This window comes from Mirounga angustirostris, unplaced genomic scaffold, assembly GCF_029215605.1.
Source record: "Mirounga angustirostris isolate CCGP_5_RB_7025 unplaced genomic scaffold, mMirAng1.0.hap1 SCAF_2, whole genome shotgun sequence".
Lineage (NCBI taxonomy): Eukaryota > Metazoa > Chordata > Mammalia > Carnivora > Phocidae > Mirounga > Mirounga angustirostris.
This window is the reverse complement of record NW_026991710.1, coordinates 134,411,415-134,434,218: the sequence shown is the minus strand read 5'-3', so window position 1 is coordinate 134,434,218 and position 22,804 is coordinate 134,411,415. Positions and strand designations below refer to the sequence as shown.

Genomic DNA, 22,804 nt, shown 5'->3' with positions numbered 1-22,804 from the left:
AGCATTATAGCTGACAAAGAATAAGGACATTTTAACTCTAAAGTACTGGTCAGTTTCTCTTGTCAAGACTGTCTATAAATGGCATACATAATAGAAATTAGATATGGAAAATCTAGCAACTTTAATAATTGACTTTGGAATTGTCAGTGCTTGCTGATTTGTGTTTCTTGTCTACTTAAAACTGCACCCACACTATTTTCTTTTCTTTTCCCCTCTCATTATCTAAAGGCAACCATTCCCTCCACATGACTATTTTGGATCATTTTCTCTGCCCATGACTATTTTAGATCCTTCTCTCCTGCCCATCCCCAGTATACCCCTCTCATAGACTTATTATATTATCCATTATCCCTTCTTTCCCACATATATTCCACCTCTCCGCCACAACTAGCAGGTCTCTTCACTGGCTTTTAAATATGTTCAGGTCTCTCACATCTCAAAAACAAAACAAAGAACAGAAACCTTCTTTAGACCCTACATTTTCCCATGGCTACAGTCTAATGTCTTCACATGAACCCACTTCACAACCAAATTTCTCAAGAATTACCTAGTTTTGGCTTCCACCATTTCCTCATCCCATGCACTTCTTCAATAAAGGACCATCATGGTCCTGTTGTATAATTTATACATCTACAAGTTATCCTTAACACCTTTCTCCATGCCCAATCCATCACAATATCCCATTAATTAAATTCTCTACCTTTTCTCAAATTTAAATTTCTCTTCATTTCTGCTGCTATCATCCCACTCATTACTATTTGCCATAAAAATTGCAAGTCTCTTTATTGAACTGTCTGGATTCAATTTTTACCTCACCCACCCTTCTACATTTAACATACTCCTCCTGAGATCTTTTAAAAACTAAAGTCTGGTCACTTCAACCTAATCTATTGAGCCCTTTTTTAAATTAAAACATATCAAAGGCTTCCCATTGCTCTCAGCATACAGACTAAAACTCCTATTACAGTGTGCAAGATTTGTATATGTTTTTATGAGTTATACCATGCTCATGCCCTCCAGGTCACCTGGGCTGCTCTTGTTTCCTTGCATGAGCAAAAACGCCTTTCTACACCTTGTTTCCTCTGCCTACAACATTCCTTCACCCTCCTTTTCCTGATTGATTCTTATTCCACCCCTAAAAACCACTGGTGAAATGCCCTCAAATTTATCAAGATATTGTGTATCACTTCCCTATAATGCTTATTACAGTTCTAATTTTAATTTAATCATGGATTTAAGTAGTTAGTGTCTACTTCCCCTGCTACACTTAATCTCTGTGATGGCTGGCATCACGTTTGTGTATAGTCACTATACCTGCAGCCCCTAGCGTGGTACACATCATAGGCTCTCACCTTTTCTGAATGAGTAAAATCTTCAGTGATCAGGAGTGGACATTAGCAAAACCATATTTGATCTTGTAAACTAGTTCTTATCAAAATCCCAAATGCTTTTCTACCATAAACAAATGAATGATTTAAAAGTAAATGGCACCGATCTTTGACAAAGGAGCAAGGGCAATATAGCAGAGATAGTCTCTCCGACAAATGGTGCTGGAACAACTGGACATCCACATGCCATAACTCAATAAATCTAGACACAGACTTTATACCCTTCACAAAAATTAATTCAACATTATCACAGACCTAAATGTAAAATGCAAAATTATAAAACTCCTACAAAATAACAGGAGAAAACCTAGATAAAATTGGGTATGGTGATACCTTTTTAGATACAACACCAAAACACAATCCATGAAAGAAATAATTGTTAAGCTAGAATTCATTAAAATGAACAACTTCTGCTCTGTAAAAAACAGAAAGTTAGAAGACAAGTCACAGATCAGGAATAAATATTTGCAAAAGACACATCTGATAAAGAACTCTTATCCAAAATACACAAAGAACTCTTAAAACCCAAGAGTAAGACAAAACTTGATGAACAGGCCAAAGACCTTAAAAGACACCTCACCAAAGAAGATATACAAATGGAAAATAAGCATATGAAAAGATGTTCCACATCATATGTCATCAGGGAAATGCAAATTAAAACAAGAGTGAGATACCACCACATACCTATTAGAATGGTCAAAATTCAAAACACTGACAACACCAAATGCTGGTGAGGATGTGGAGCAATGGGAACTTCACTCATTGCTGGTAGGAAGGCAAAATGGTACAGCCACTTTGGAAGATAGTGCGGTGGTTTCTTACGAAACTAAACATACTTATAATGTGATCCAACAAATCACACTCCTTGATATTTACTCAAAGGAGTTAAAGACTTATGTCGGGGCACCTGGGTGGCTCAGTCAGTTAAGCAAGCGTCTGCCTTCAGCTCAGGTCATGATCCCAAAGTCCTGGGATTGAGCCCCACATCAGGCTCCCTGCACAGCAGGGAATCTCCTTCTCCCTCTCCCTCTGCTCCTCCCCCCAGCTTGTGCTCTCTCTCTCACTCTGCTCTCTCTCACATAAAAAAATAAAATCTTTAAAAAAATAAATAAAAACTTATGTCTACATAAAAAACTACACACAGATGTTTAAAACAGCTTTATTCAAAATTGACAAAATCCTGAACGGATAAATAAATGGTAGTACATCAAGACAATGGAGTATTATTCAGCACTAAAAAGAAATGAGCTATCAAACTGTGTAAAAACATGAAGGAAACTTAAATGCATATTACTAAGTAAAGGAAGCCAATCTGAAAAGGCTGAATACTGTATGATTCCAACTATATGACATTCTGGAAAAGGCAAAACTATGGAGGCAATAAAAAGATCAGTGGTTGCCAGGGGTGATGAATAGGTAGAGCACAGAAGATTTTTAGAACAAAGAAAATACTCAGTATGATACTATGTTGAAGGATAATATGTCTTTGTACATTCGTCCAAACCCACTGAATGTACAACATCAAGAGTGAACCCTCAGGTAAACTATGGACTTTGGGTAAATGTGATGTGTCAATTTGGTTCATACTGAGAGTTTAAAAATGGACCATTCTGGTGAGTGATGTTGATAATGGGGGAGGCTATGCATGTGTGGGGGTGGGAGATGTATGAGAAATCTCTGTACCTTTCTCCCAATTTTATTGTAAATCTAAACTGCTCTAAAAAAATAGTTTTTAAAAAGTACACAGTATCAAAAGGTAGAAGCAATCCAAGTCAAGTGTCCATCTATAAATGAACATGTAAATAAAATGTAGTATATACCTACAATGGGATATTACTCAGTCTTTAAAAGAAATAAAATTCTGTTACAAGTTACAAGAATAAACCTGGAAGACGCTATGTTAAGTGAAAAAATCCAGCCACAAAAAGACAAACACTGTAGGATTCCACTTACATGAAGTATCTAGACTAGTAGTTAAATTCATAGACCAAAAGGAGAATGGTGGTTGCCAGGGGCTGGGGTAAGGGGCTAAGAAGGAGTTATTGTGTAATGAGTATGGAGTTTCAGCTTGGGAGGATGCAAAAATTCTGGAGATGGATGGTGGCAATGGTTGTGTAACAATGGGAATGTACTTAATACCACTGAACTATATACACTTAAAAATGGTTAAAATGGTAAGTTTAAATGTCGTGTATATTTTGCCACACACACACACACACACACACACACATACACCCCACAGTTAACGGCAACCCAAGAACTAAATAATCAAGTTCTACAACTTCCATCCATCTAGCCCATGTCCCACATGTCCATGTGACAAAAACTCTCCTCCAAGTTTAAGTCAAATTAGCCCCATGCTGATGGTGTCTGACCTTACATGTGAAGGTTTGCCATTGCTTGCCTCTCTGGGAAAATGTGTCACTTCTCTCAAGAAGGAAACTAAATGGGAAAACCTGATAGGTGATGTCAGAAAATCACACATCCTCAGGCACCGTTGCTTTTCTGTGCTGAGACTTGGTGTGATTTCTCTCACAATCTGGCTCCATGCCTACAACCTACATATCTTAAAACTCATGACTGTTATACTGAAATTTTACTATTCCTACTACCTTGTGCAATGAAACACAATTATGCCAGGCTATAATATGCCAAACACTGCTTGAGGAATAAAATATAACCTGAAGATTTAAGAGAATCCCATTACAGATTTTATACAAACAAGAACTTACACTCACCTTGAAGTAGCCTTAATTTGAGTTTTATTTGCTCCATTCCTTAACCATCTAAATTTGGCAAGTAGCATTAATAGATCCAGCCAGAAAAAGGACCATGTAACAACCTTCTGTCTTGTGTCAAGAACATCTAATAACTTCCAACTTATTGGTAACAATGATCCAAAAGACAGAGATTACAGAGTTCAGGAAATTACTTATGTAAGTCCTTTCCATGCTAAATTTAATGTCATTGTATTCATTCATATTTTTTCCACCTATTGTGTTTGATTTTTAATTACTATGAAACTGAGAAAAAATGGACTGTTCTCAGTAATTATTAACCACATTTAGAATTATTATGCTTATTTATTTATAATATCTATACTATTTATCCATAGATCTCAATGTGCTTTACAAATATTTTAATTAAGCTTGATCATAAGTCAAGAAAAGCAATAAAATATTCATCTTTCATAGAAAATAAACTGTATAAAATTATAGGTTTGGTAGTTTGGAAGAATACAAAATAAAACTCCAGGTCTCTAATACCATTTACTTCGCTTATCCACTATATATAGATTTCCTCCCTATTCCCCCTACCTGAAAGGAAAAACTTTAGAGTTTTGGAGAGATTCTGTGGGAGAAGGTAAAAGAATTTACTCTTTGATATCCAGAAACAAGAAATTTTACAAATCTCATTTCTAATATTTTATTGTTCACCAAAGAAATGACATTTTAAAATGCTGTTTTCTCTATGGATATGCCAAACGAATTAAGCACTAAGCCAACACAAAATAAAATTATCGTAGGAGGTATGGTCAGAAGTTTTTCTTCTCTTCCTAAGCCCAATATATGCCCCCCATCAGTACTACGATTTCAAAGGAAAAGTTGATTATCTAAAGATTCTTTATACCATAACTCAATCCTACATTTCACATAATCTATTCTATCCATCCCTGAGTATACCTCAGACACATCTTCCACGCACATCTTCCTAAAGCTTTCGTAGACAATTTTACTTTTTTCTACTTTGACCAAATAAAAATGGTACTTTGGTTCATTATTAAAAATAATTTTTAAATTAAAAAATTAAAAAAATAATTTAGTTATAATACTTGAAAGATACCAACACAATGCCTGACACATAATAATTGTTGAGTAAGTACTGAGCTGAATTTAAATACAGGTTTCACAAATACTGGGAACCTGTTACTTCAATTAACACTTAGTATCAGAAAAACCAAACTAAGAGTCCAAAACTTTCACCCAGATATAGTTCAAAGACAGGTTCCAAAGAAACCTTTAGGCTCTTTCTTTTTTCTTCTCAACTTCTTTTTTCTCTTTTTCTTATTTTAATCACCTGGTGCCCATCATGACAAGTGCACTCCTAAATCCCCATCACCTATTTCACCCATCCCCCCACCCACCTCCCCTCTGGGATCAGTTTGTTCTCTATAGTTAAGAGTCTGTTTCTCGGTTTCTCTCCCTCCCTCCCTCCCTCTCTCTCTCATTCTCTTTTTCCCTTTCCTCATTTATTTTTTAAATCCACATATGAGTGAAATCATATGGCATTTGTCTTTCTCTGACTTATTTCGCTTAGCATTATACTCTCTAACTCCATCCATGTCATTGAAAATGGCAAGATTTTATTCTTTTTGATGGCTGAATAATATTCCATTGTATATAGTATGTGTATATATACACTACTTCTTTATACATTCATCAATGGATGGACACTTGGGCTGCTTTGATATCTTGGCTATTGTAAATAATGCTGTTATAAACATAGGGATGTATGTATCCCTCTAAATTGTTGTTTTTGTATTCTTTGGGTAAATACCCAGTAGTGCAATTGCTGGATCACAGAGTAAGTAGTTCTGTTTTAAACTTTCTGAGGAACCTCCATACTGTTTTCCAGAGTGGCTGTACCAGTTTGCATTCCCACCAATAGTGCATGAGGGTTCCTCTTTCCCCACATCCTCGTTAACACCTGTTGTTTTTTGTGTTGTTGATTTTAGCCATTCTTGACAGGTGTAAGGTGATATGTCATTGTAGTGTTGATTTGCATTACCCTGATGATTAGTGATATTGAGCATCTTTTCATGTGCTTGTTGCCATATGTATGTTTTCTTTGGAAAAATGTCTGTTCATGTCTTCTGTCCATTTTTTTTATAAGCTCTTTATATATTTTGGACACTAATCTTTTTTAGATATGTCATTTGCAAATATCTTCTCCCATTCCAGAGGTTGCCTCTTAGTTTTGTTCTTTGCATCCTTTGCTGTGCAGAAGCTTTTTATTTTGATATAGTCCCAATAGTTTATTTTTGCTTTTGTTTCCCTTGCCTCAGAGGACCTAACTAGAAAAAAGTCTCTGAGGTCAGAGAAGTTACTGTCTTATGCTCTCTTCTAGGATTTTGATGGTTTCAGGTCTCACATTAAGGTCTTTCATTCTTCTGAATTCATTTTTATATATGGTGTAAGAAAGTGGCTCAGTTTCTTCCTTTTGCATGTTGCTGTCCAGTTTTCCAATACCATTTGTTGAAAAAATTGTCTTTTTCCCATTGGATATTCTTTCCTGCTTTGTCAAAGATTAATTGACCATATAATTGTGGGTTTATTTCTGGGTTTTCTGTTCTGTTCCATTGACCTATGTGTCTATTTTTGTGCCCGTACCATACTGTTTTGATTACTACTGCTTTGTAATATAAGTTGAAGTCTGGAATTGTGATGCCTCCAGCTTTTCTTTTCTTTTTCAAGATTGCTTTGGCTATTCAGGGTCTTTTGTGGTTCCATACAAATTTTAGGATCGTTTGTTCTAGTTCTGTGAAAAATGCTTTTGGTATTTTGATAGGGATTGCACTGAACATGTAGAATGCTTTCGGTAGTACAGACATTTTAACAATATTTGTTCTTCTAATCCATAAGCATGGAATGTCTTTCCATTTCTTTGTGTCATCTTGAATTTCTTTCATCAGTGTTTTATAGTTTTCAGAGACAGGTCTTTCACCTCTTTGGTTAGGTTTATTCTTAGGTATCCTATTATTTTGGTGCAATTGTAAATGGGATTGTTTCCTTAACTTCTCTTTCTGCTGCTTCATTATTGGTGTATAGAAATGCAACAAATTTCTGTAGATTGATTTTGTAACCTTTTATTTGAATTCATTTATCAGTTCTAGCAGTTTTGGGGTGGCTTTTATAGGCTATTTCTTTCTTTAATAAAAAAAGTTCCTGACTTATCCTGTTTGTGATACTTTTGATTGATAATTGGAAAATTAACATAGTAACCTAGCCATAATAAATATGCCCAATATTTACATGATGCATGTTAGAAGAGAAAGATTAAAAGATAACATGAGATGGGACACATGCAGAAAAAAAAAAAAAAAGTAGCCTGTAAGTCAGTGAGAAATTCCAACATCAAGAATGGGGCTTTTCCAATGCCTTTATTCAAAAAATGAATAGACTTTAATAGCTTATTTAACAAAGCTTATTTCATTTCCTAGAACCTATTTTAAGAAAATTCCAGACTTCATCTTGAAATGCTCAGTTATAGAGGTGAAGTCCTTCTACACTGGTACTCAATATGGGCTCCCTACTACAGTATTTCACAAAGCAACACTCCAAATTCCATAGCAATTATTACCTTTATTACTAATTTGCCATGTAACATATTCCCTTATAATTAATATATTTAAATGAGCACATGAATTGTTAATTATCCCTCCATTTTTATTGAACAAAAAGGGGACTATTGATCACAAACTGGAATGTCAGTTAGCTGAAGGCAGGGGCCATATATTTTATTTATTTGGTATTGTTAATCACATATTATGCTTTATCTCTTATGCTTAACACACAGTAATTACTCAAAAAAGAATGAATGCATAAGTGATTCCACTTAAACTTTTCCAAACTACCCTGTGAAGTATTATTATACCAGCTTTAAGATGACAAAACAGACACAGGATAATTGTATAACCATAAAAGATGTCCAATTCGTTTATCGACAAAATTAGGTATATTAAATAATTTGACAGGTGAAAGGAGTAGGCTAAAACCAGAAAATTTAAATTTAAGAGGGATAAATATAAACATCTACATGCGTACTATCAAAATGTCACTTGCACAATTACAATATAAGGGGTATCAGGCTGGAGTGGTGGGAGGAGGTGGGAAGAATTATCTATAAAATTGAACTGGCTAAAAGCTCCATATGAGCCAATACACAATACCTTACAACTCTCATATAATTATGGGTTACGTCATCAGACATATAATGTCCAGAGCAAGGAAGACAAAGTTCTACTATAATCTACACTGTAGGGTACTGCAGGACCTTATGTAAGTGGTAGCAACCAGTTCTAGACATCATAACCTAGGAGAATAATGAGTAACTGTTGTACTAAGAGCAGAAAACCTAGATGATAAGGTGTTTAGGAAAGTACCAGAAGTTAGGGATGTTTAACCTAGAAAAGAGGCTTAGTGCAGTAGGATCTCTTTATCTGAAGCATAGTTATACGAAAATGGAATATGAATATTCATTTGTGCTGCTTTAGAAGAAATCTAGAACCATGAACTAAAATTATAGAGAAGCAGATTTCAGCTAAACATAAGGAAAAGTTTCTTCATAATTATCCCTTCCCTAAAATAAATAATAACTGTTATGATTTACTAAACCCTTACTTTGTACTAGGCATTAGGGTACAATTTTGACACATTATGTAAGGACTATCTTGCAAATATCAGTGCTAGTTGTAATTAAAAATCTTAGAGCAGAGGCTGAATGTCAGTGATTCTACAGAGAAAAATAAACTGTATTAAGTGGTTTGACTGGGAGATTCCTAAAATCCTTTCAAGTTCTTAAGGTTATCTAACACAGCTATTTTTTTTTTAAAGATTTTATTTATTTATTTGTCAGAGAGAGAGCACAAGCAGAGGGAGAAGCAAGCTCCCCGCTGAGCAAGGAGTCCGATGCAGACTTGATTCCAGGACCCTGGGATCATGACCTAAGCTGAAGGCAGATGCTTAACTGACTGAGCCACCCCAGTGTCCCTCTAATACAGCTATTACCAAATATTAGCTGGTAGCAAAATGGGGATAAAAGGGATGATACGATATAGAACAAAAAACGAGAGACCCATTGAATGGAAAAAATCTGTCTTGTAATAAGATTTCCTGCTAGTAACTATTCCTTTATTCTGAGATTTCTGTCTTCCTTATTTTGGCAGTTAAAGGGGAAATATTAAAATGCTCTTACTTTTTAAAAATTATAGTGCCAGTTAGACAATAGATTAGAGATTTTTTTAACATCCTTAGCTCATAAATTAAAAGTTGCCAAGTTCAGAAGAAGGTAAGTGAAAGATGATTTTCTTAATGTTAACAATAATTGATTAAAAATTATACATAACTAGAGGGGCACCTGGGTGGCTCAGTCATTAAGCGTCTGCCTTCGGCTCAGGTCATGATCCCAGGGTCCTAGGATCGAACCCCTCGTCGGGCTCCCTGCTCAGTGGGAAGCCTGCTTCTCCCTCTCCCACTCCCCCTGCTTGTGTTCCCTCTTCTGCTGTGTCTCTCTTTGTCAAATAAATAAATAAAATATTTTTAAAAATTAAAAAAAAAATAAAAATTATACATAACTAATCAGTTTTATAAAATGTTTTTTAAATTCCTTGGAATTACTTAATATATGTTTTTAATATTCTTAAATATTACCAAAACTTCCAGTATTTTCTGGTGCAGAAGCAAACAATTTTATGACTTTATTTTTTCATCTCTAAAAACTATGACTACTTTCAGACAACTATAAGTTGTTTTGATTCATTAAAAAGTCATACTTAAAAAAAAATCTTTAAGATTTGGCTTTTGTTAGTTATAATATTAGTGAACCTAACTTTTAAAATACATTAATTACATAGTCATCTTTGCTACAAAATCGTACTACTTAACAGTAAAAACCCGTTTCTGCATTGGAATGAAACTAAAGGTTAAAGAAGGGGAAAAAAATGCTGTGCTTTATTGATGAAAGAGATGGTTTGAAAAGGAAAAGTACTTGCAACAAAAATACTGATGAATCAACCAAAGCCTATTATCACTGCCAATATAATTTAGTAATTATTTTTCACATTGGACATTCTATGCTCTAGCCTATGTCTTTTAAAGGTACTTAAATAGCAGGCATCTAAAGTGGCTGAATTATTTGATACATATCTCTTTGAGATCAAATTTAAAGTTCAAGTAACATAAAAGCAAAATATGTTAAGTTCATTTTTTAAAATAAATAATTTTAAATATCAGGAATGGAAAAGAAAGATGTCTAGGTTTGACTCTAAGTACCATAAACATTGAACATGTAACTTAACCTCTTTGACCTTAGCATGCTTATCTCCTATCAGTGGAGACACCATCACCTAAGTGTTTAGAACTACAAAGTTTAATTGACAAAATATATGAGATAATACCTAGCCACTGGTATATATCATAAGGACTCAATAAGGGTAAATTTTAGTCCTTCCAAGATATTCTAAAAAGTCAATTGCACTCAAGGTTTGGGCAATCCATTACTTAATACTGTATAGATGGCTGGGATTAATATCCTTGTGCAGATATCCTTGTGTAGAACTGCTAATGTAGGTAGATCTAAATTGTCACTCCTAGGGGCACCTGGGTGGCTCAGTCGTTAAGCGTCTGCCTTCGGCTCAGGTCATGATCCCAGGGTCCTGGGATCGAGCCCCTCATCGGGCTCCCTGCTCGGCGGGAAGCCTGCTTCTCCCTCTCCCACTCCCCCTGCTTGAGTTCCCTCTCTCACTGTCTCTCTCTCTGTGTAAAATAAATAAATAAAATCTTTTTAAAAATAAATAAATAATAAAAAAATAAAATGCCACTCCTAGAAATATTCAGTAATGCTAACTTTGTTAGTTTGATCCAAAGACACCAATGTACAACCAAGATGCTGCTCAGCACCTATTATATACCACACTGTACAAAAGGTCTACTACGGCATACGAGATACTCTCTGCTTCTAAAGACTATTTTCTCTTTAGGAATTTAATTTTTAACAAACATACTCTCACTTTTAAGATCCAGTGTCTTGGGTGGCTCAGTCAGTTAAGTGTCCAACTCTTGATTGCAGCTCAAGTCATAATCTCAGGGTTCTGAGACTGAGCCCCATGTCGGGCTCTGCTCTGGGCATGGAGCCTGCTTAAGATTCTCTCTCCCTTGGGTGCCTGGGTGGCTCAGTTGGTTAAGCAACTGCCTTCGGCTCAGGTCATGATCCTGGAGTCCCGGGATCGAGTCCCACATCGGGCTCCCTGCTCAGCGGGGGGTCTGCTTCTCCCTCTGACCCGCTTCCCTCTCGTGCTCTCTGTCTCTCATTCTCTCTCTCAAATAAATAAATAAAATCTTTAAAAAAAAAAAAATTCTTAAAAAAAAAAAAAAGATTCTCTCTCCCTCTCTCCCTTTGCCCCTCCCCCCTACTCTTTCCCTCTCAAAAAAAAAAAAAAAAACTAATGTCTTCAAATAAATATCAAATGTGTAGGTTTTCATAATGGCTGAATAATCTTCAATCTAAGAGAAAATGACAATGTTTATAAATGGAAGCATTAATCAATAGACTTCACAATCAAGAGTAGAATTGAGACTGTCCCTCTACTGTAATTAAATATATTCCAGACAGGCAATGCTTCCAAGTAAAATTTGCCTGGAAAATAATTAAATATAGAAGATTGTCTCAATGTAGAAAATATTTTAGATGCCAGAGAAATTTTTTAAGTGTCCTCTTGAAAAAGAAGTCAGCCTACGATATATAACCATATGAGCTCAAGATGACAACATTCAATCGTCCTTCTCATAAATAAACAAAGCCCAAACCACACATCTAATTTTTCCCTCTCCTTAAAAGCTCTAAAAAAGGCAGAGTATTTTACCTAATCATATTTTAGTTGCACTCTGAAATTTTCAATTACAACCATGCTGATATTTTTAAATAATACTCAAATAATTAATTGTATATATCAGACTATTATAATTGTTAGAATTGTTCACAACTGGCCAGATGGATCATATTCATGGAAGACTATAGCTCCTGGTTGTGCCATAAAGTAGCAGTTCATAGTATCAACACATAACCATAAATCTCTAATTAAATATTAAACAGAATAAGGCAGTCACTTATTCATTCTACATTTGACCCCCAAGACTTAAGTGGGTAAGTTAGGAAACAAGATATCAGGGATGAACTTTAGAAGTCATCCTGGGCAGCTGAACAGTGTGACAGACCTAAGCAAAATGTATTGTTCATCATATAAAATGCTCACTAAAAGACTGCTTTAGAACAAATGTACAACAAAACCTATTTTTCTTGATGGCTTATATTTTATAGTTTTTCAATGACAAAAAGCAAAATAAAAATCTGTTGGACCAAAATTTAAAAATATATGCCATTCAACCCAGTGGACTTATAAGATTAAAAACAAAAACCAAAACTCTAAGATATTAATATATTATACTCAAACGACTACAAAACATGGTATTTACAATAAAAAAATACAGTAGGGAAGAAAATGAGACAACTGTTTAAAGGAGACATTTCTCTATGTGAGAAATAATACACAAACCTATAGTAACCACTAACCCCATAAAATATTCATGTGGACATTTCAGCTTTCATCGAGGGAAACCCACCCACAATTTGAAATCTGTGGAGCAGGGACATTTTCAGTCCCTTTCCAAAGTCAGCTCTATCCTGTCAGATTTTTGCTTTAGTAGTTGATTACTGAATCACATTGAACCTCTGAGCACAATCAGTAGTAAATCACACTTTGTGATGACAAAGGAAACTAGCCACTAATTAACATAAGCAGAACAAAAGATTGAAGACAGAATCTTTAGACACAAAACAAAACAAAACAAAAAGAGTCAGTAGAAAAAGATAGAAAATAGGTACTCAAAGTAGAGGATAACAAGGAGAAAAGAATTCAACACTAAAAAAATTGGAAGTGGAGTTTTGAGAAGAAAAAGTTTTAAATATATTGCTAGGTTATTTATTTATTTTGTACTATCAAACTGGGAATAATTTATAAGAAATTGGATTAGATTATCTTGAACATTAATGATGAATCACTCACAGAATGTTGTTAAAACTACCCATGGTGATTTTTTCTTTTTGAGGGTATTGGGGGACGAGGACCTAAAACTACTCTTATTGATATTGGCATAAGACCCCAAATGCATTTTTAAATATTATCTAACAGACATTTTACAGTTATGATTACTATACTTTCACTGCCATACAAAATTGGACATAAACATTTTTTTTATTCTTATGTTAATCCCCATACATTACATCATTAGTTTTAGATGAAGTGTTCCATGATTCATTGTTTGTGCATAACACCCAGTGCTCCTGGACATAAACATTTTAAATATTTTTTAATTCCACATAATAGCTCATAATTATCTTAATAGGGAAGGGGTGTTAACTTTTTTCGGGGGGGATAGGGGAGTAGATAAAATTCCTAAAGGGAAAAAAGCTCTAAATGAGAAATGTTCAATAAATCAAGTAAAAATGTCTATCTTTTAAAATCACTACAGTAACTACAAAATGGATTGTTGGTAACCATCCAATACAATTAATACATTTAAAAATACAATTATTTAATGTAAAGCATTTTAAAATTCTTCTGATTCTACCCAAAGTGAGCCTGGGATCTTTCCATTGTCTCCCAGTATCTATAAAGGAATTAGGCAGCAAAGAGGAAAAGGAAGCAGTGAGAAAAATCATACAGGAAACAAGGTTAGGGTCAGCTTCAGAAGTATGGGAACCTATGCAGTCACAAAGAACTCTGTTCAGAAGGGTCCCTGCACTTGGGAAAACTACTTTTATTTTAAAGAACAAGCAACAGACAAACTATGGTTACTCAGAATTAGATATTTGGCAGATATTTTCTTGAAAATGAACAAACCGAGCTTGTCACTTCAAGGAAAACAGTTGATAGTACTTTGTTTGCCAATGATAAAAATTTTAGCTTTCAAGTAAAAATTAAGACTTTTGCAAAATTTATATCCAACACCATAAGCCTGACAGCTTCCCAATAAGTGAGGCTTTTTTAGTGAGACTGGTGGTGATAATAAATGTGATTTTTTTTGATATTGTATAACACACCAAAATTTGGATGACAGCCTAATTTACTGACCAATGCATGATGTTACAAAGTCATACATGAGTCATATGGGCTTTAATAAAAGAGAGTAACTTCACTGACACAGCTTTACATTCTTTACTGCAACTAAATTTTTAAGAAATGACCACGTGTCAAATTTGGGTGAAGTATATCAATAAGATTATTTCAAAAAGCTGTTAAAATACTCTTGCCTTTTCCAACTACCTGTGTGAGGTCAGATTTTCTTCATATACTTTATATACTTGAATCAGAAGAGTATATCACAACAGATTGAATACAGAAGTTCATTTGAGAATCCAGCTGCTTCTATCAGGCCAAATATTGAACAAAAGTATAAAACAACATTACTCTTTTTTATTTTTTTTATATTTTTATTTATTTATTTATTTAATTTATTTGACAGAGAGAGACACAGCAAGAGAGGGAACACAAGCAGGGGGAACGGGAGAGGGAGAAGCAGGCTTCCCACTGAGCAGGGAGCCCGATGCAGGGCTCGATAAAGTATAAAATGCATATAAATTTTCTTCTATAATTTAACCTGCTTAGGTTAAGCCTTTCTTTCACCTAAAAGTATATTTAATTTTTCTAAATTTTCTTTAAAAAAAAATTTTATTTATTTATTTGAGAGACAGAGCATGAGCAAGGAGGAAGGGCAGAGGTAGAGGGAGAACCAGACCCCCCCGCTGAGCAGGGAGCCCAATGTGGGGCTCGATCCCAGGACCCTGGGACCATGACCTGAGCCAAAGGCAGATGCTTTAGGACTGAGCCACCCAGGTGCCCCGAAAACATTATTCTTCTTATAAATTTTTTTGTTTTGTAAAATATAGTTACTTTTCACCAAAAAAACCCCCTTATGTAATACATAATAGGTTACTATTTTTATTAATAAATAAATATTTTTAAATTTCTCAGCTTCAAATTCTAGTATGGCAAATGATGATACAGATAACTCATATAAACAAAAGCTTGTTGGAGCTCTCAAAAAGTTTTAAGAGTGTAAAGGAGTCCTGAAATGAAAAACTTTGACAACTACAACTCTAATAAGAGATGAACTAGAAAATAATCAGCCTTTTTGCTCTTTTAAAGATTCCACAGTTATCAAACATCCATAGATTCCTTTAAGACAAAATCCTGTGTTTACATGAAATACAACTTGAGTTAAACCCTCGAACACCTTAATCTGCTTGCGGAATGGTTAGTTGCTCATACTCTTCCAGTCTAATTAAAGTTAGGAAAATGTTCGTACCAAAGAGACATAAAAAGACCAAAGCTATCAAGTGCTCATCAATAATGCCCACTGTCAAGGGCTTCAATATCATCAAGAATATCAATGATGCCCAAGTACTCTCTACTAGATCCCAGTTAGTTAGGATGCTCATGCTTATGTCACAAATTAACAAATGGCAAAATGATCTTTTTTCCCAAAAACTTTCCTGAATATTCCAAAATTCCTGATGATTCAGCTTTTTTAAGGTTCAGTTTAAAAACTGTATAAAGAAATGGATAGAAAGTAGAAGTATACTAATAAGGAAAATGTCACAACTTATTTTGAGATTTATCTTTATTTTCTAACATTTGCAAATGCCTTCTGGATTGTACCCAAACCACAAGTGACCAATTATCATTATTATCCTCATAGACATCTAAGTAAAAATCAAGACAACCTGAATATTTTCTTTTTCATTCTTAAAATCTTCCCTTCTCAATTAGTCTGCCAATCAGTCATCCCAAGGAGCAATTCATATTTCAGATTGGCTCATTCTACTGTCACATCATATCTCCTCTAGGCTAGCAATTCCAAATTCCATGTCATATCCAACTAGCACCTATGTTTCACTTGAAAGAGAGAAAGGAAGACCTAAGAAAAATAAAGGACTACTTGATCCCATACTAAGTCCATAAGAAATTGCTCTAATACAATTACTCAACAGATTCTATAATTTTTTTTTCCAAAATACCTTAGTCATTTTTCAGCCTCTGTGTAATTTATTTTTTTTAATGTTTTATTTATTTATTCATGAGAGTCAGAGAGAGAGAGAGAGAGGCAGAGGGAGAAGCAGGCTCCCCACCTAGCAGTGAGCCCGATGCGGCACTCGATCCCAGGACCCTGGGATCATGACCTGAGCCGAAGGCAGACGCTTAACCATCTGAGCCACCCAGGCGCCCCCAGCCTCTGTGTAATTTAAACCACAGAGGATATTAGGTACAATGTGAACTGCATGTTCAAGTCAGTCAAAAGTTTACTACTGATATTCTTAACACTACTGAACTATACATTTAAAAATGGTTAAGATAGTAAATTTAATGTTATGTGTTTCTTACCTAAAAAAAGAAAAAAGAAAAACCATTGAATTATGCACTTTAAGTAGGTAAACTGTATGGTATGTGAATTATAATTCAATAAAGCTATTATTTTTTAAAAGTGTAAGTCTGCTCCTAATCAGTTGCTTTTTTGTTTGTTTGTTTTGTAGCAAAGGTTTGAAAAAAGGTTTACTACTGAGCTATGGATGACTAATTTTTCTTGAGAGAAGAAGTGGGAGATCTTACATACATAAATATGTATAACATATAGTAGGCATTTTAATAATTAATTTAAATATTTCCTTTCACAAGTGATTTAAACCTAACACCTATACACTGAATACAAACCTAGAGTTTCTTCCAGAGTATCTTCTAGCTAATAGAAAGGCATTTCTACTTAATAATGTTTTAACACTGGATTCAAAATCAAAAGAGAGTATTTCTAGTCACCTGTTATTTCAAACAGTGAAACAGACAACTTACTGATAACTTAATTGTAAAAAGATCAATTCAGCACTGTTAGGAAATAGGTCTGAATATCAAAGTAGATTTTCGCAAAGAAAAGAGACATTTTTCAAATCAGCATGTAGCACTGCAAAATCTCATGAAGAAAAAATCACATAAGAAATGAAACAGTCTAAGATGAAAAGGATCTTTGCTGTTGAAACTAAAAGCTAAATTTTAGCCAAGTATATTTAAAACATATAGAAGCACAGAGAGTCACCAGCATTCACAATTAGAGGCAGGACAAAGTAGCAGTGGTTTCTCTGACAAATAAATTGCTTGAAATATTGCATGACTTGCTACACAACACCCTTATTACTTTCAATTTCCAAGTGCAACCAAAAGATGGGTCCAATTATGACATCGATACAAGCTTTCTTTCAAAATGGAATGAAAGAACAGTAAATCCCAGTGGACACGGGAGTTCTGCAGCAGAGATGATGTAATATATAAAAATAGACATCCTCTAACAGAAGCTGAAACTTGGGTAAACAGCACACTGCATACTATTCTCAACTGCCTTGCATGAATTTGCAATGCATGCTGTTAATAGCACAAGAGAAATCATTTCATGTTTTAAACTATTTCCTGATTTACATTTCAATTTTGATACACACTCTGTAGTATAATTTCCCAATCTGTATAAATTAAATGAACATAAATACCTGATTATAACTGCAAGAAAGAGAAATAGTCCCCCCAAAGCAAGGAAATGGAGCCCACTGCAGCAGTTTTTCCATGCTGCATTTTGTTAGAAATTGCAGCACACATGGCATAGAATTGTTACGTCCACCTATTGTTCAAAGACCTTTCCACCGGGAGCTGTCTGCAGGATTTTAAAATGCAACATGATCTAGGTGAAGAGGAACCAGTAAACCTGCTGATAATGGGTGTGAAAAGCAAAGAGTATTTTTGACATTCTAAGACTCTGATGCAAACATAAAATATCAGGCATGCACACAATAACTAGGATCTAGCAAAACTTGTGTTGTTGGTTTTTTTTTAATATATACATCACTACTGTCTAACACTCTCTCCACACCTTTCTTTTCCATTCTTTACCAATTCAGTTTTCACATTTCTATTGGGCTTTCCTGGATTGAAGAGTATTTTCCTTTGAGCCAAGACATTAAGAAACCATGCCTGATTCCTCAAGTGCCCTGTCTATGTGCCTCCACTGTATCTAGAATTCCCTATATTTTAGTTGCCCATTTATTTATCTATATCCCCTATGAAACTAAAAGGACAATAAGGGCAAAATATGCCTGTCCTCTAGACCTTCATAGCCCTAGAGTCTGGCACAAACCTGAAACAAGGTGGGCACTCGATAAATATTCATTAAATGAATAAAATATGTAAATGAAAATACTGAGCTTTCCTCTCTATGATACAAGAAAGAGAATACACACATTTCCTGAAACTCCATCCTATTATAATTCAGAGAGGCACTGATGACATTATTGAAGACAAAGGCTTTAGGTTTAATTAAGCGAACAAATGCTTGACGAATTTAAAGAAGAATGAAAATGTCAAAATAATTAAGACATTTCCCCTATGTGTGAATATTTTCTATTTAAGCATATAAACAGATTTTTAAAATATCATCATATGAATAAATCATAGTCAGGTATAATATAATGTGAACTGATTGTTGTAAGTTAAAATCCTAAGACCTTAATATTCTAGGAAATTTAGTAAATATACAAGTCACTGATATATTACTCAAAACATATTCTCTTACTGTTAGGCAGCAAATATTGCATTAAACTAAGAAGACTTCAGTAAAAAATTAAATAGGTAAGTGAAAAAGCAAAGCCATAACACGAGTGAAAACACTATTTCTAATGCAAGAACAGCAGTCCACATCAAAAAGATGATTGTCAAATAAAAGTACATAATCACACAAACACTATAATTTTTCATGTTTCAATATCTGACAATTTTTGAAACTAACAAAACCTACCAAGTAGCCCTTAACTAAAAATGAAACCAACTTAAATCTATCTTTAAAAAAATCTACTTCAGAGAAATATAAGATACAACTTAGGAATGATTATATAACCATTATTAGAAATAGAACTTGTCTTATATTATTATAAAAAATGGAACTCATTTCCATAAGCCTCATGCATGGATCAATCTTATTACATTGGTGCCACATTTTATAGATATTATATTATCACTGACTATAATACAAAAATTATCCCCATTATGTTAATATTACATTGTATTCAACTTATATTAACTTAATAATTTTATGCACTATTTTTTATTACCTTTTATACATCTGCACCAAGAATTTTAAACTAAGCCTAATCTACTGAAAAATGTAATACATAATTATTAAACAGTGCTTTGAAATGTATATTCATATTGTAGAAAAGGACTACTAATAAAATGTGTGGGAGATATCTTTTTATATGATCAACCGGTTTCCATTATTTCAAAAATTTTGCATTGATTGAAACTTTATGAATATGTTTTATGTTATACTGTGTTCAAATCCTAATTCAAATTTGTATAAAACAGAGCCATTCCTTGGGAAAATGTCCTTTGGGACACTGTGAGCCTGCTTACACCTGATCAAATAAAACATTCCAAGATTTAAAAAAACGACAACACAAAATTAAATGTCACAAGGCCATCTTGGATTTTGACTGTCTCTTCTCATCCTAAAACAACTACTAGTCACGGACATTCCAAATATTACTTAAACTAAATCAAATCTCATAAAAATGTTTGGCTAAGAAATTATGACAACTGAGGAGTACCAATCCTTTGAATTTGTAATCTACTTTTTTTTTCATATTTTAAAAGAGGTCACTTTCATTCATTGAGTTTATTGTATTCTGCAGTATAGAATAATGTGAAGAGCTTTGACTCTGGAGCCAGACTTCTGGGGTTAGGATTCTGGCTCTATTACTAATATTAGTTGTGTGTTCTTAAAGCACATCCCCTAATCTTGTTCTTTCATTTCCTAATCTGTAAAATGTACTAATAATAATCCATGCCTCACAGGGTAGTTATGTATATCAAATGACTTAATTTATGTGAAATGTTTTAGAACAGTAGTACATACATAGGTAATACTCTATAGATGTTTGCTAATTAAACTATTTAAAAAAAAAACAAACTAGAGCCATCTGTTGGAGGTAAGTAGGAATGGGAAGTGGACAGTCAATCAGAACTTCAAAGGACCAGGAGCACTTCAATTCTTTCAGCCTCGCTAGGCTGCAATGTCTGTTGGTACATGTAAACTCCATGGAATAGACAGGACAAGTTTTCTTCAGTCTTCAGTCTAATATCTCTGTATAATTTTGTTCTTTCTAAACTGAGAAGAGGGCAGAGCTCTCTTTTTATTAAAATAAAAAAAGAAATAAAAGATGACAGAATAAATATGTACCAGTCTCCCCATCACTACAATCAGGTAAGTTAAGTCGCCCCCTTAAGTATCTTCTAGAATAAATTACAAACTCCTGGAATAAATTACCCATAAATGTAGACAGGCAGGGTCTGTAATCATGGATAAAATAAACAAAGCTTTTTTCCTCTATCCTACTCTGTACCCAGAGACAAAATAAACTTGTCCAAAGTCTAAAGAGACTGACCCCAAATTTTCCAGCCTCTGCCAAGAACCTTATCTACTACCTGCCTCTATTTTTATTATCTACCTTAAGACTGAAAATTCATGCCACATCCTCTTTTCTGGCAATCCTAAATACAGTCTCAACCTCAAAGCATCAAAATGTAGGAAAATGTTAATGAAAGCCATCTCCAATATTCCCTTCTCACTGCATTTTAAAATGCTGATTATTCTCTCTGCAAACCTCATAGACTTGCCTTGAAAAAATGTCTTGAAAACACTCCACATGGACTATTTGAGTACTCATGTTTCTGAAGAAAATGATTATAATCGGTTTAAAACTATTGCAACACATCTAATTTTAAAAAGTGTACATAAAGTATATATCATAACTCAGTGTACATTTTCAATTCAATTCCTACTTCTAAATGGGAATTAGACGAACTAGTAATTTTTCCTATTAAAAAGGGGAAAGATTATGTACTGATGTATCTTTTAAAATATTAAAGTTATATATTTTTAGACTATACTTTTACCAGATAAAAGCCCAAAACACTGGTGCAATTTTAAAAAGTATACAATTACATCAAAATTTTATAAAATTTACAAATGGTATGAAAATGTTTAAGATTTACCACATCACTTAAAATTTAGCAATGCTTCTCAAGTACAATATAGCAACAACCTGTGGCATTTTAATATGCATTCTCTTGCACAGAACATAAAGTTACTGCCTCATTTTAATTTGAAACTCTATACAAATACTTCATGCTTTCAGGCAAGGTCACTATAGTAGCCAAAGATATTATATTGACAGTCGACTTCCTCTAATGTGAATTAAATTATACACGATCTTTTTCCTGGGCAATAAGAAAACACAACCATAAGATTTTACTAAGTTACTTAACCAATTCCTTTCCAGAGATAAATCAGCTTTCCTTCCTTTACTCCAAATTCCCTGATAACCCCCAATCTGACCCCCAGTTTCAAAAGAGTAACACTGAAAATCATAAATTAGTCATGTGTTGGCATGAAAGAAATGAGCAAAGATATTATTATAGGCTTTTTGATTAAAATATAGAATGAAATAAAGCATGAATTCCGGTTAAAAATAAAGTACAAATAAGAAAACACAAGCGTTTTTAAACTCTCATTTCCTTTTTGACTAAGCCTTTACTCTATCTGACTAAAATTTTACTTGTATTCTCCCAAAATGCTCTCATACTGGGATTCCTGAAATTTAAAGCTTTTACCTACAGCATCATTTAAAATGTAAATTTCTAGTGGATTTCCCATAAGCTTTTGCATAAAAAGCAATTAAATTTCCATTACGTCTACCTGTCTTTCTCTCCTCATTTTTTTACTTGCAAATCATGTTAGTTAAGAACAGTGCTTCCACTCATTTAAAAAAAATAATAATAATAAGTAGGTTGCACTTAGGTGGACCTAAGGTGGACAAGGTGGACAATCCATCACTACATCTGCACAAATAGACTGTGCCATCACCTAAACCATTAACAGTTTTGTTTTAAGAGATTTTACTGAATCAGGGCAAAATACAAAAGAACAAGACCAAGCTAAACACATCAATATTATAAACTCATTAGTTACAATGCAAATTCACAAATAAACTTAGGTTAGTATTAGGAGACCACACACAAATTACAATACCTGAGATTTAGTGCATTCCTTTGAGCCAAAATGAAATGAGTGCCATAAAAGAGGAAAGGAAAAGATGAACATTATCAGACATGCTATAGTATATCTGCCAAAACGAAGATAATGTTAAAATTAGGTTAAGAATGACCATATAGAATTGGCTGTATGTATAATGTTCTCTATGTTTTTTAGCCATGCACTTGAAATGCACTTGAAATCATTTAAAATCACCTGTGAAGTATGATTATGCATCTTCTAAATAAACTTTTCACCCTCAGTCCCACTCTACTAGGGTTCTTTCAAAGAGAAATATTTCTGTTAAGAATAAGTAAATATAACTTAGGACTAATGAATAATAATTTTCATTTCACTCTTTGTATCCTGTGGCACCATATATACAAAACAAAATTTTGTTGTTTTCTATGTTCAAATCATGTATTTGGTGAAATAATAAATATTATATAAATATAATTA

General features: G+C 33.9%; 1 protein-coding gene across 14 annotated transcripts in view; it reads right to left on the bottom strand.

Annotated features, from left to right (window-relative positions):
* Positions 1 to 22,804, bottom strand: part of RAPGEF2 (Rap guanine nucleotide exchange factor 2) — a 237,474-nt gene that overhangs the window by 88,871 nt on the left and 125,799 nt on the right. For 11 of the 14 annotated variants that reach the window (XM_045880209.3, XM_064585220.1, XM_045880208.2 and 8 more), the window contains one exon: positions 22,343 to 22,360. The exons of the other annotated variants lie outside the window; for them this stretch is intronic. In XM_045880209.3, the coding sequence (XP_045736165.1) occupies positions 22,343 to 22,360 (18 nt within the window). The remainder of the gene's footprint in view (positions 1 to 22,342; positions 22,361 to 22,804) is intronic. 14 annotated transcript variants of the gene reach the window in all.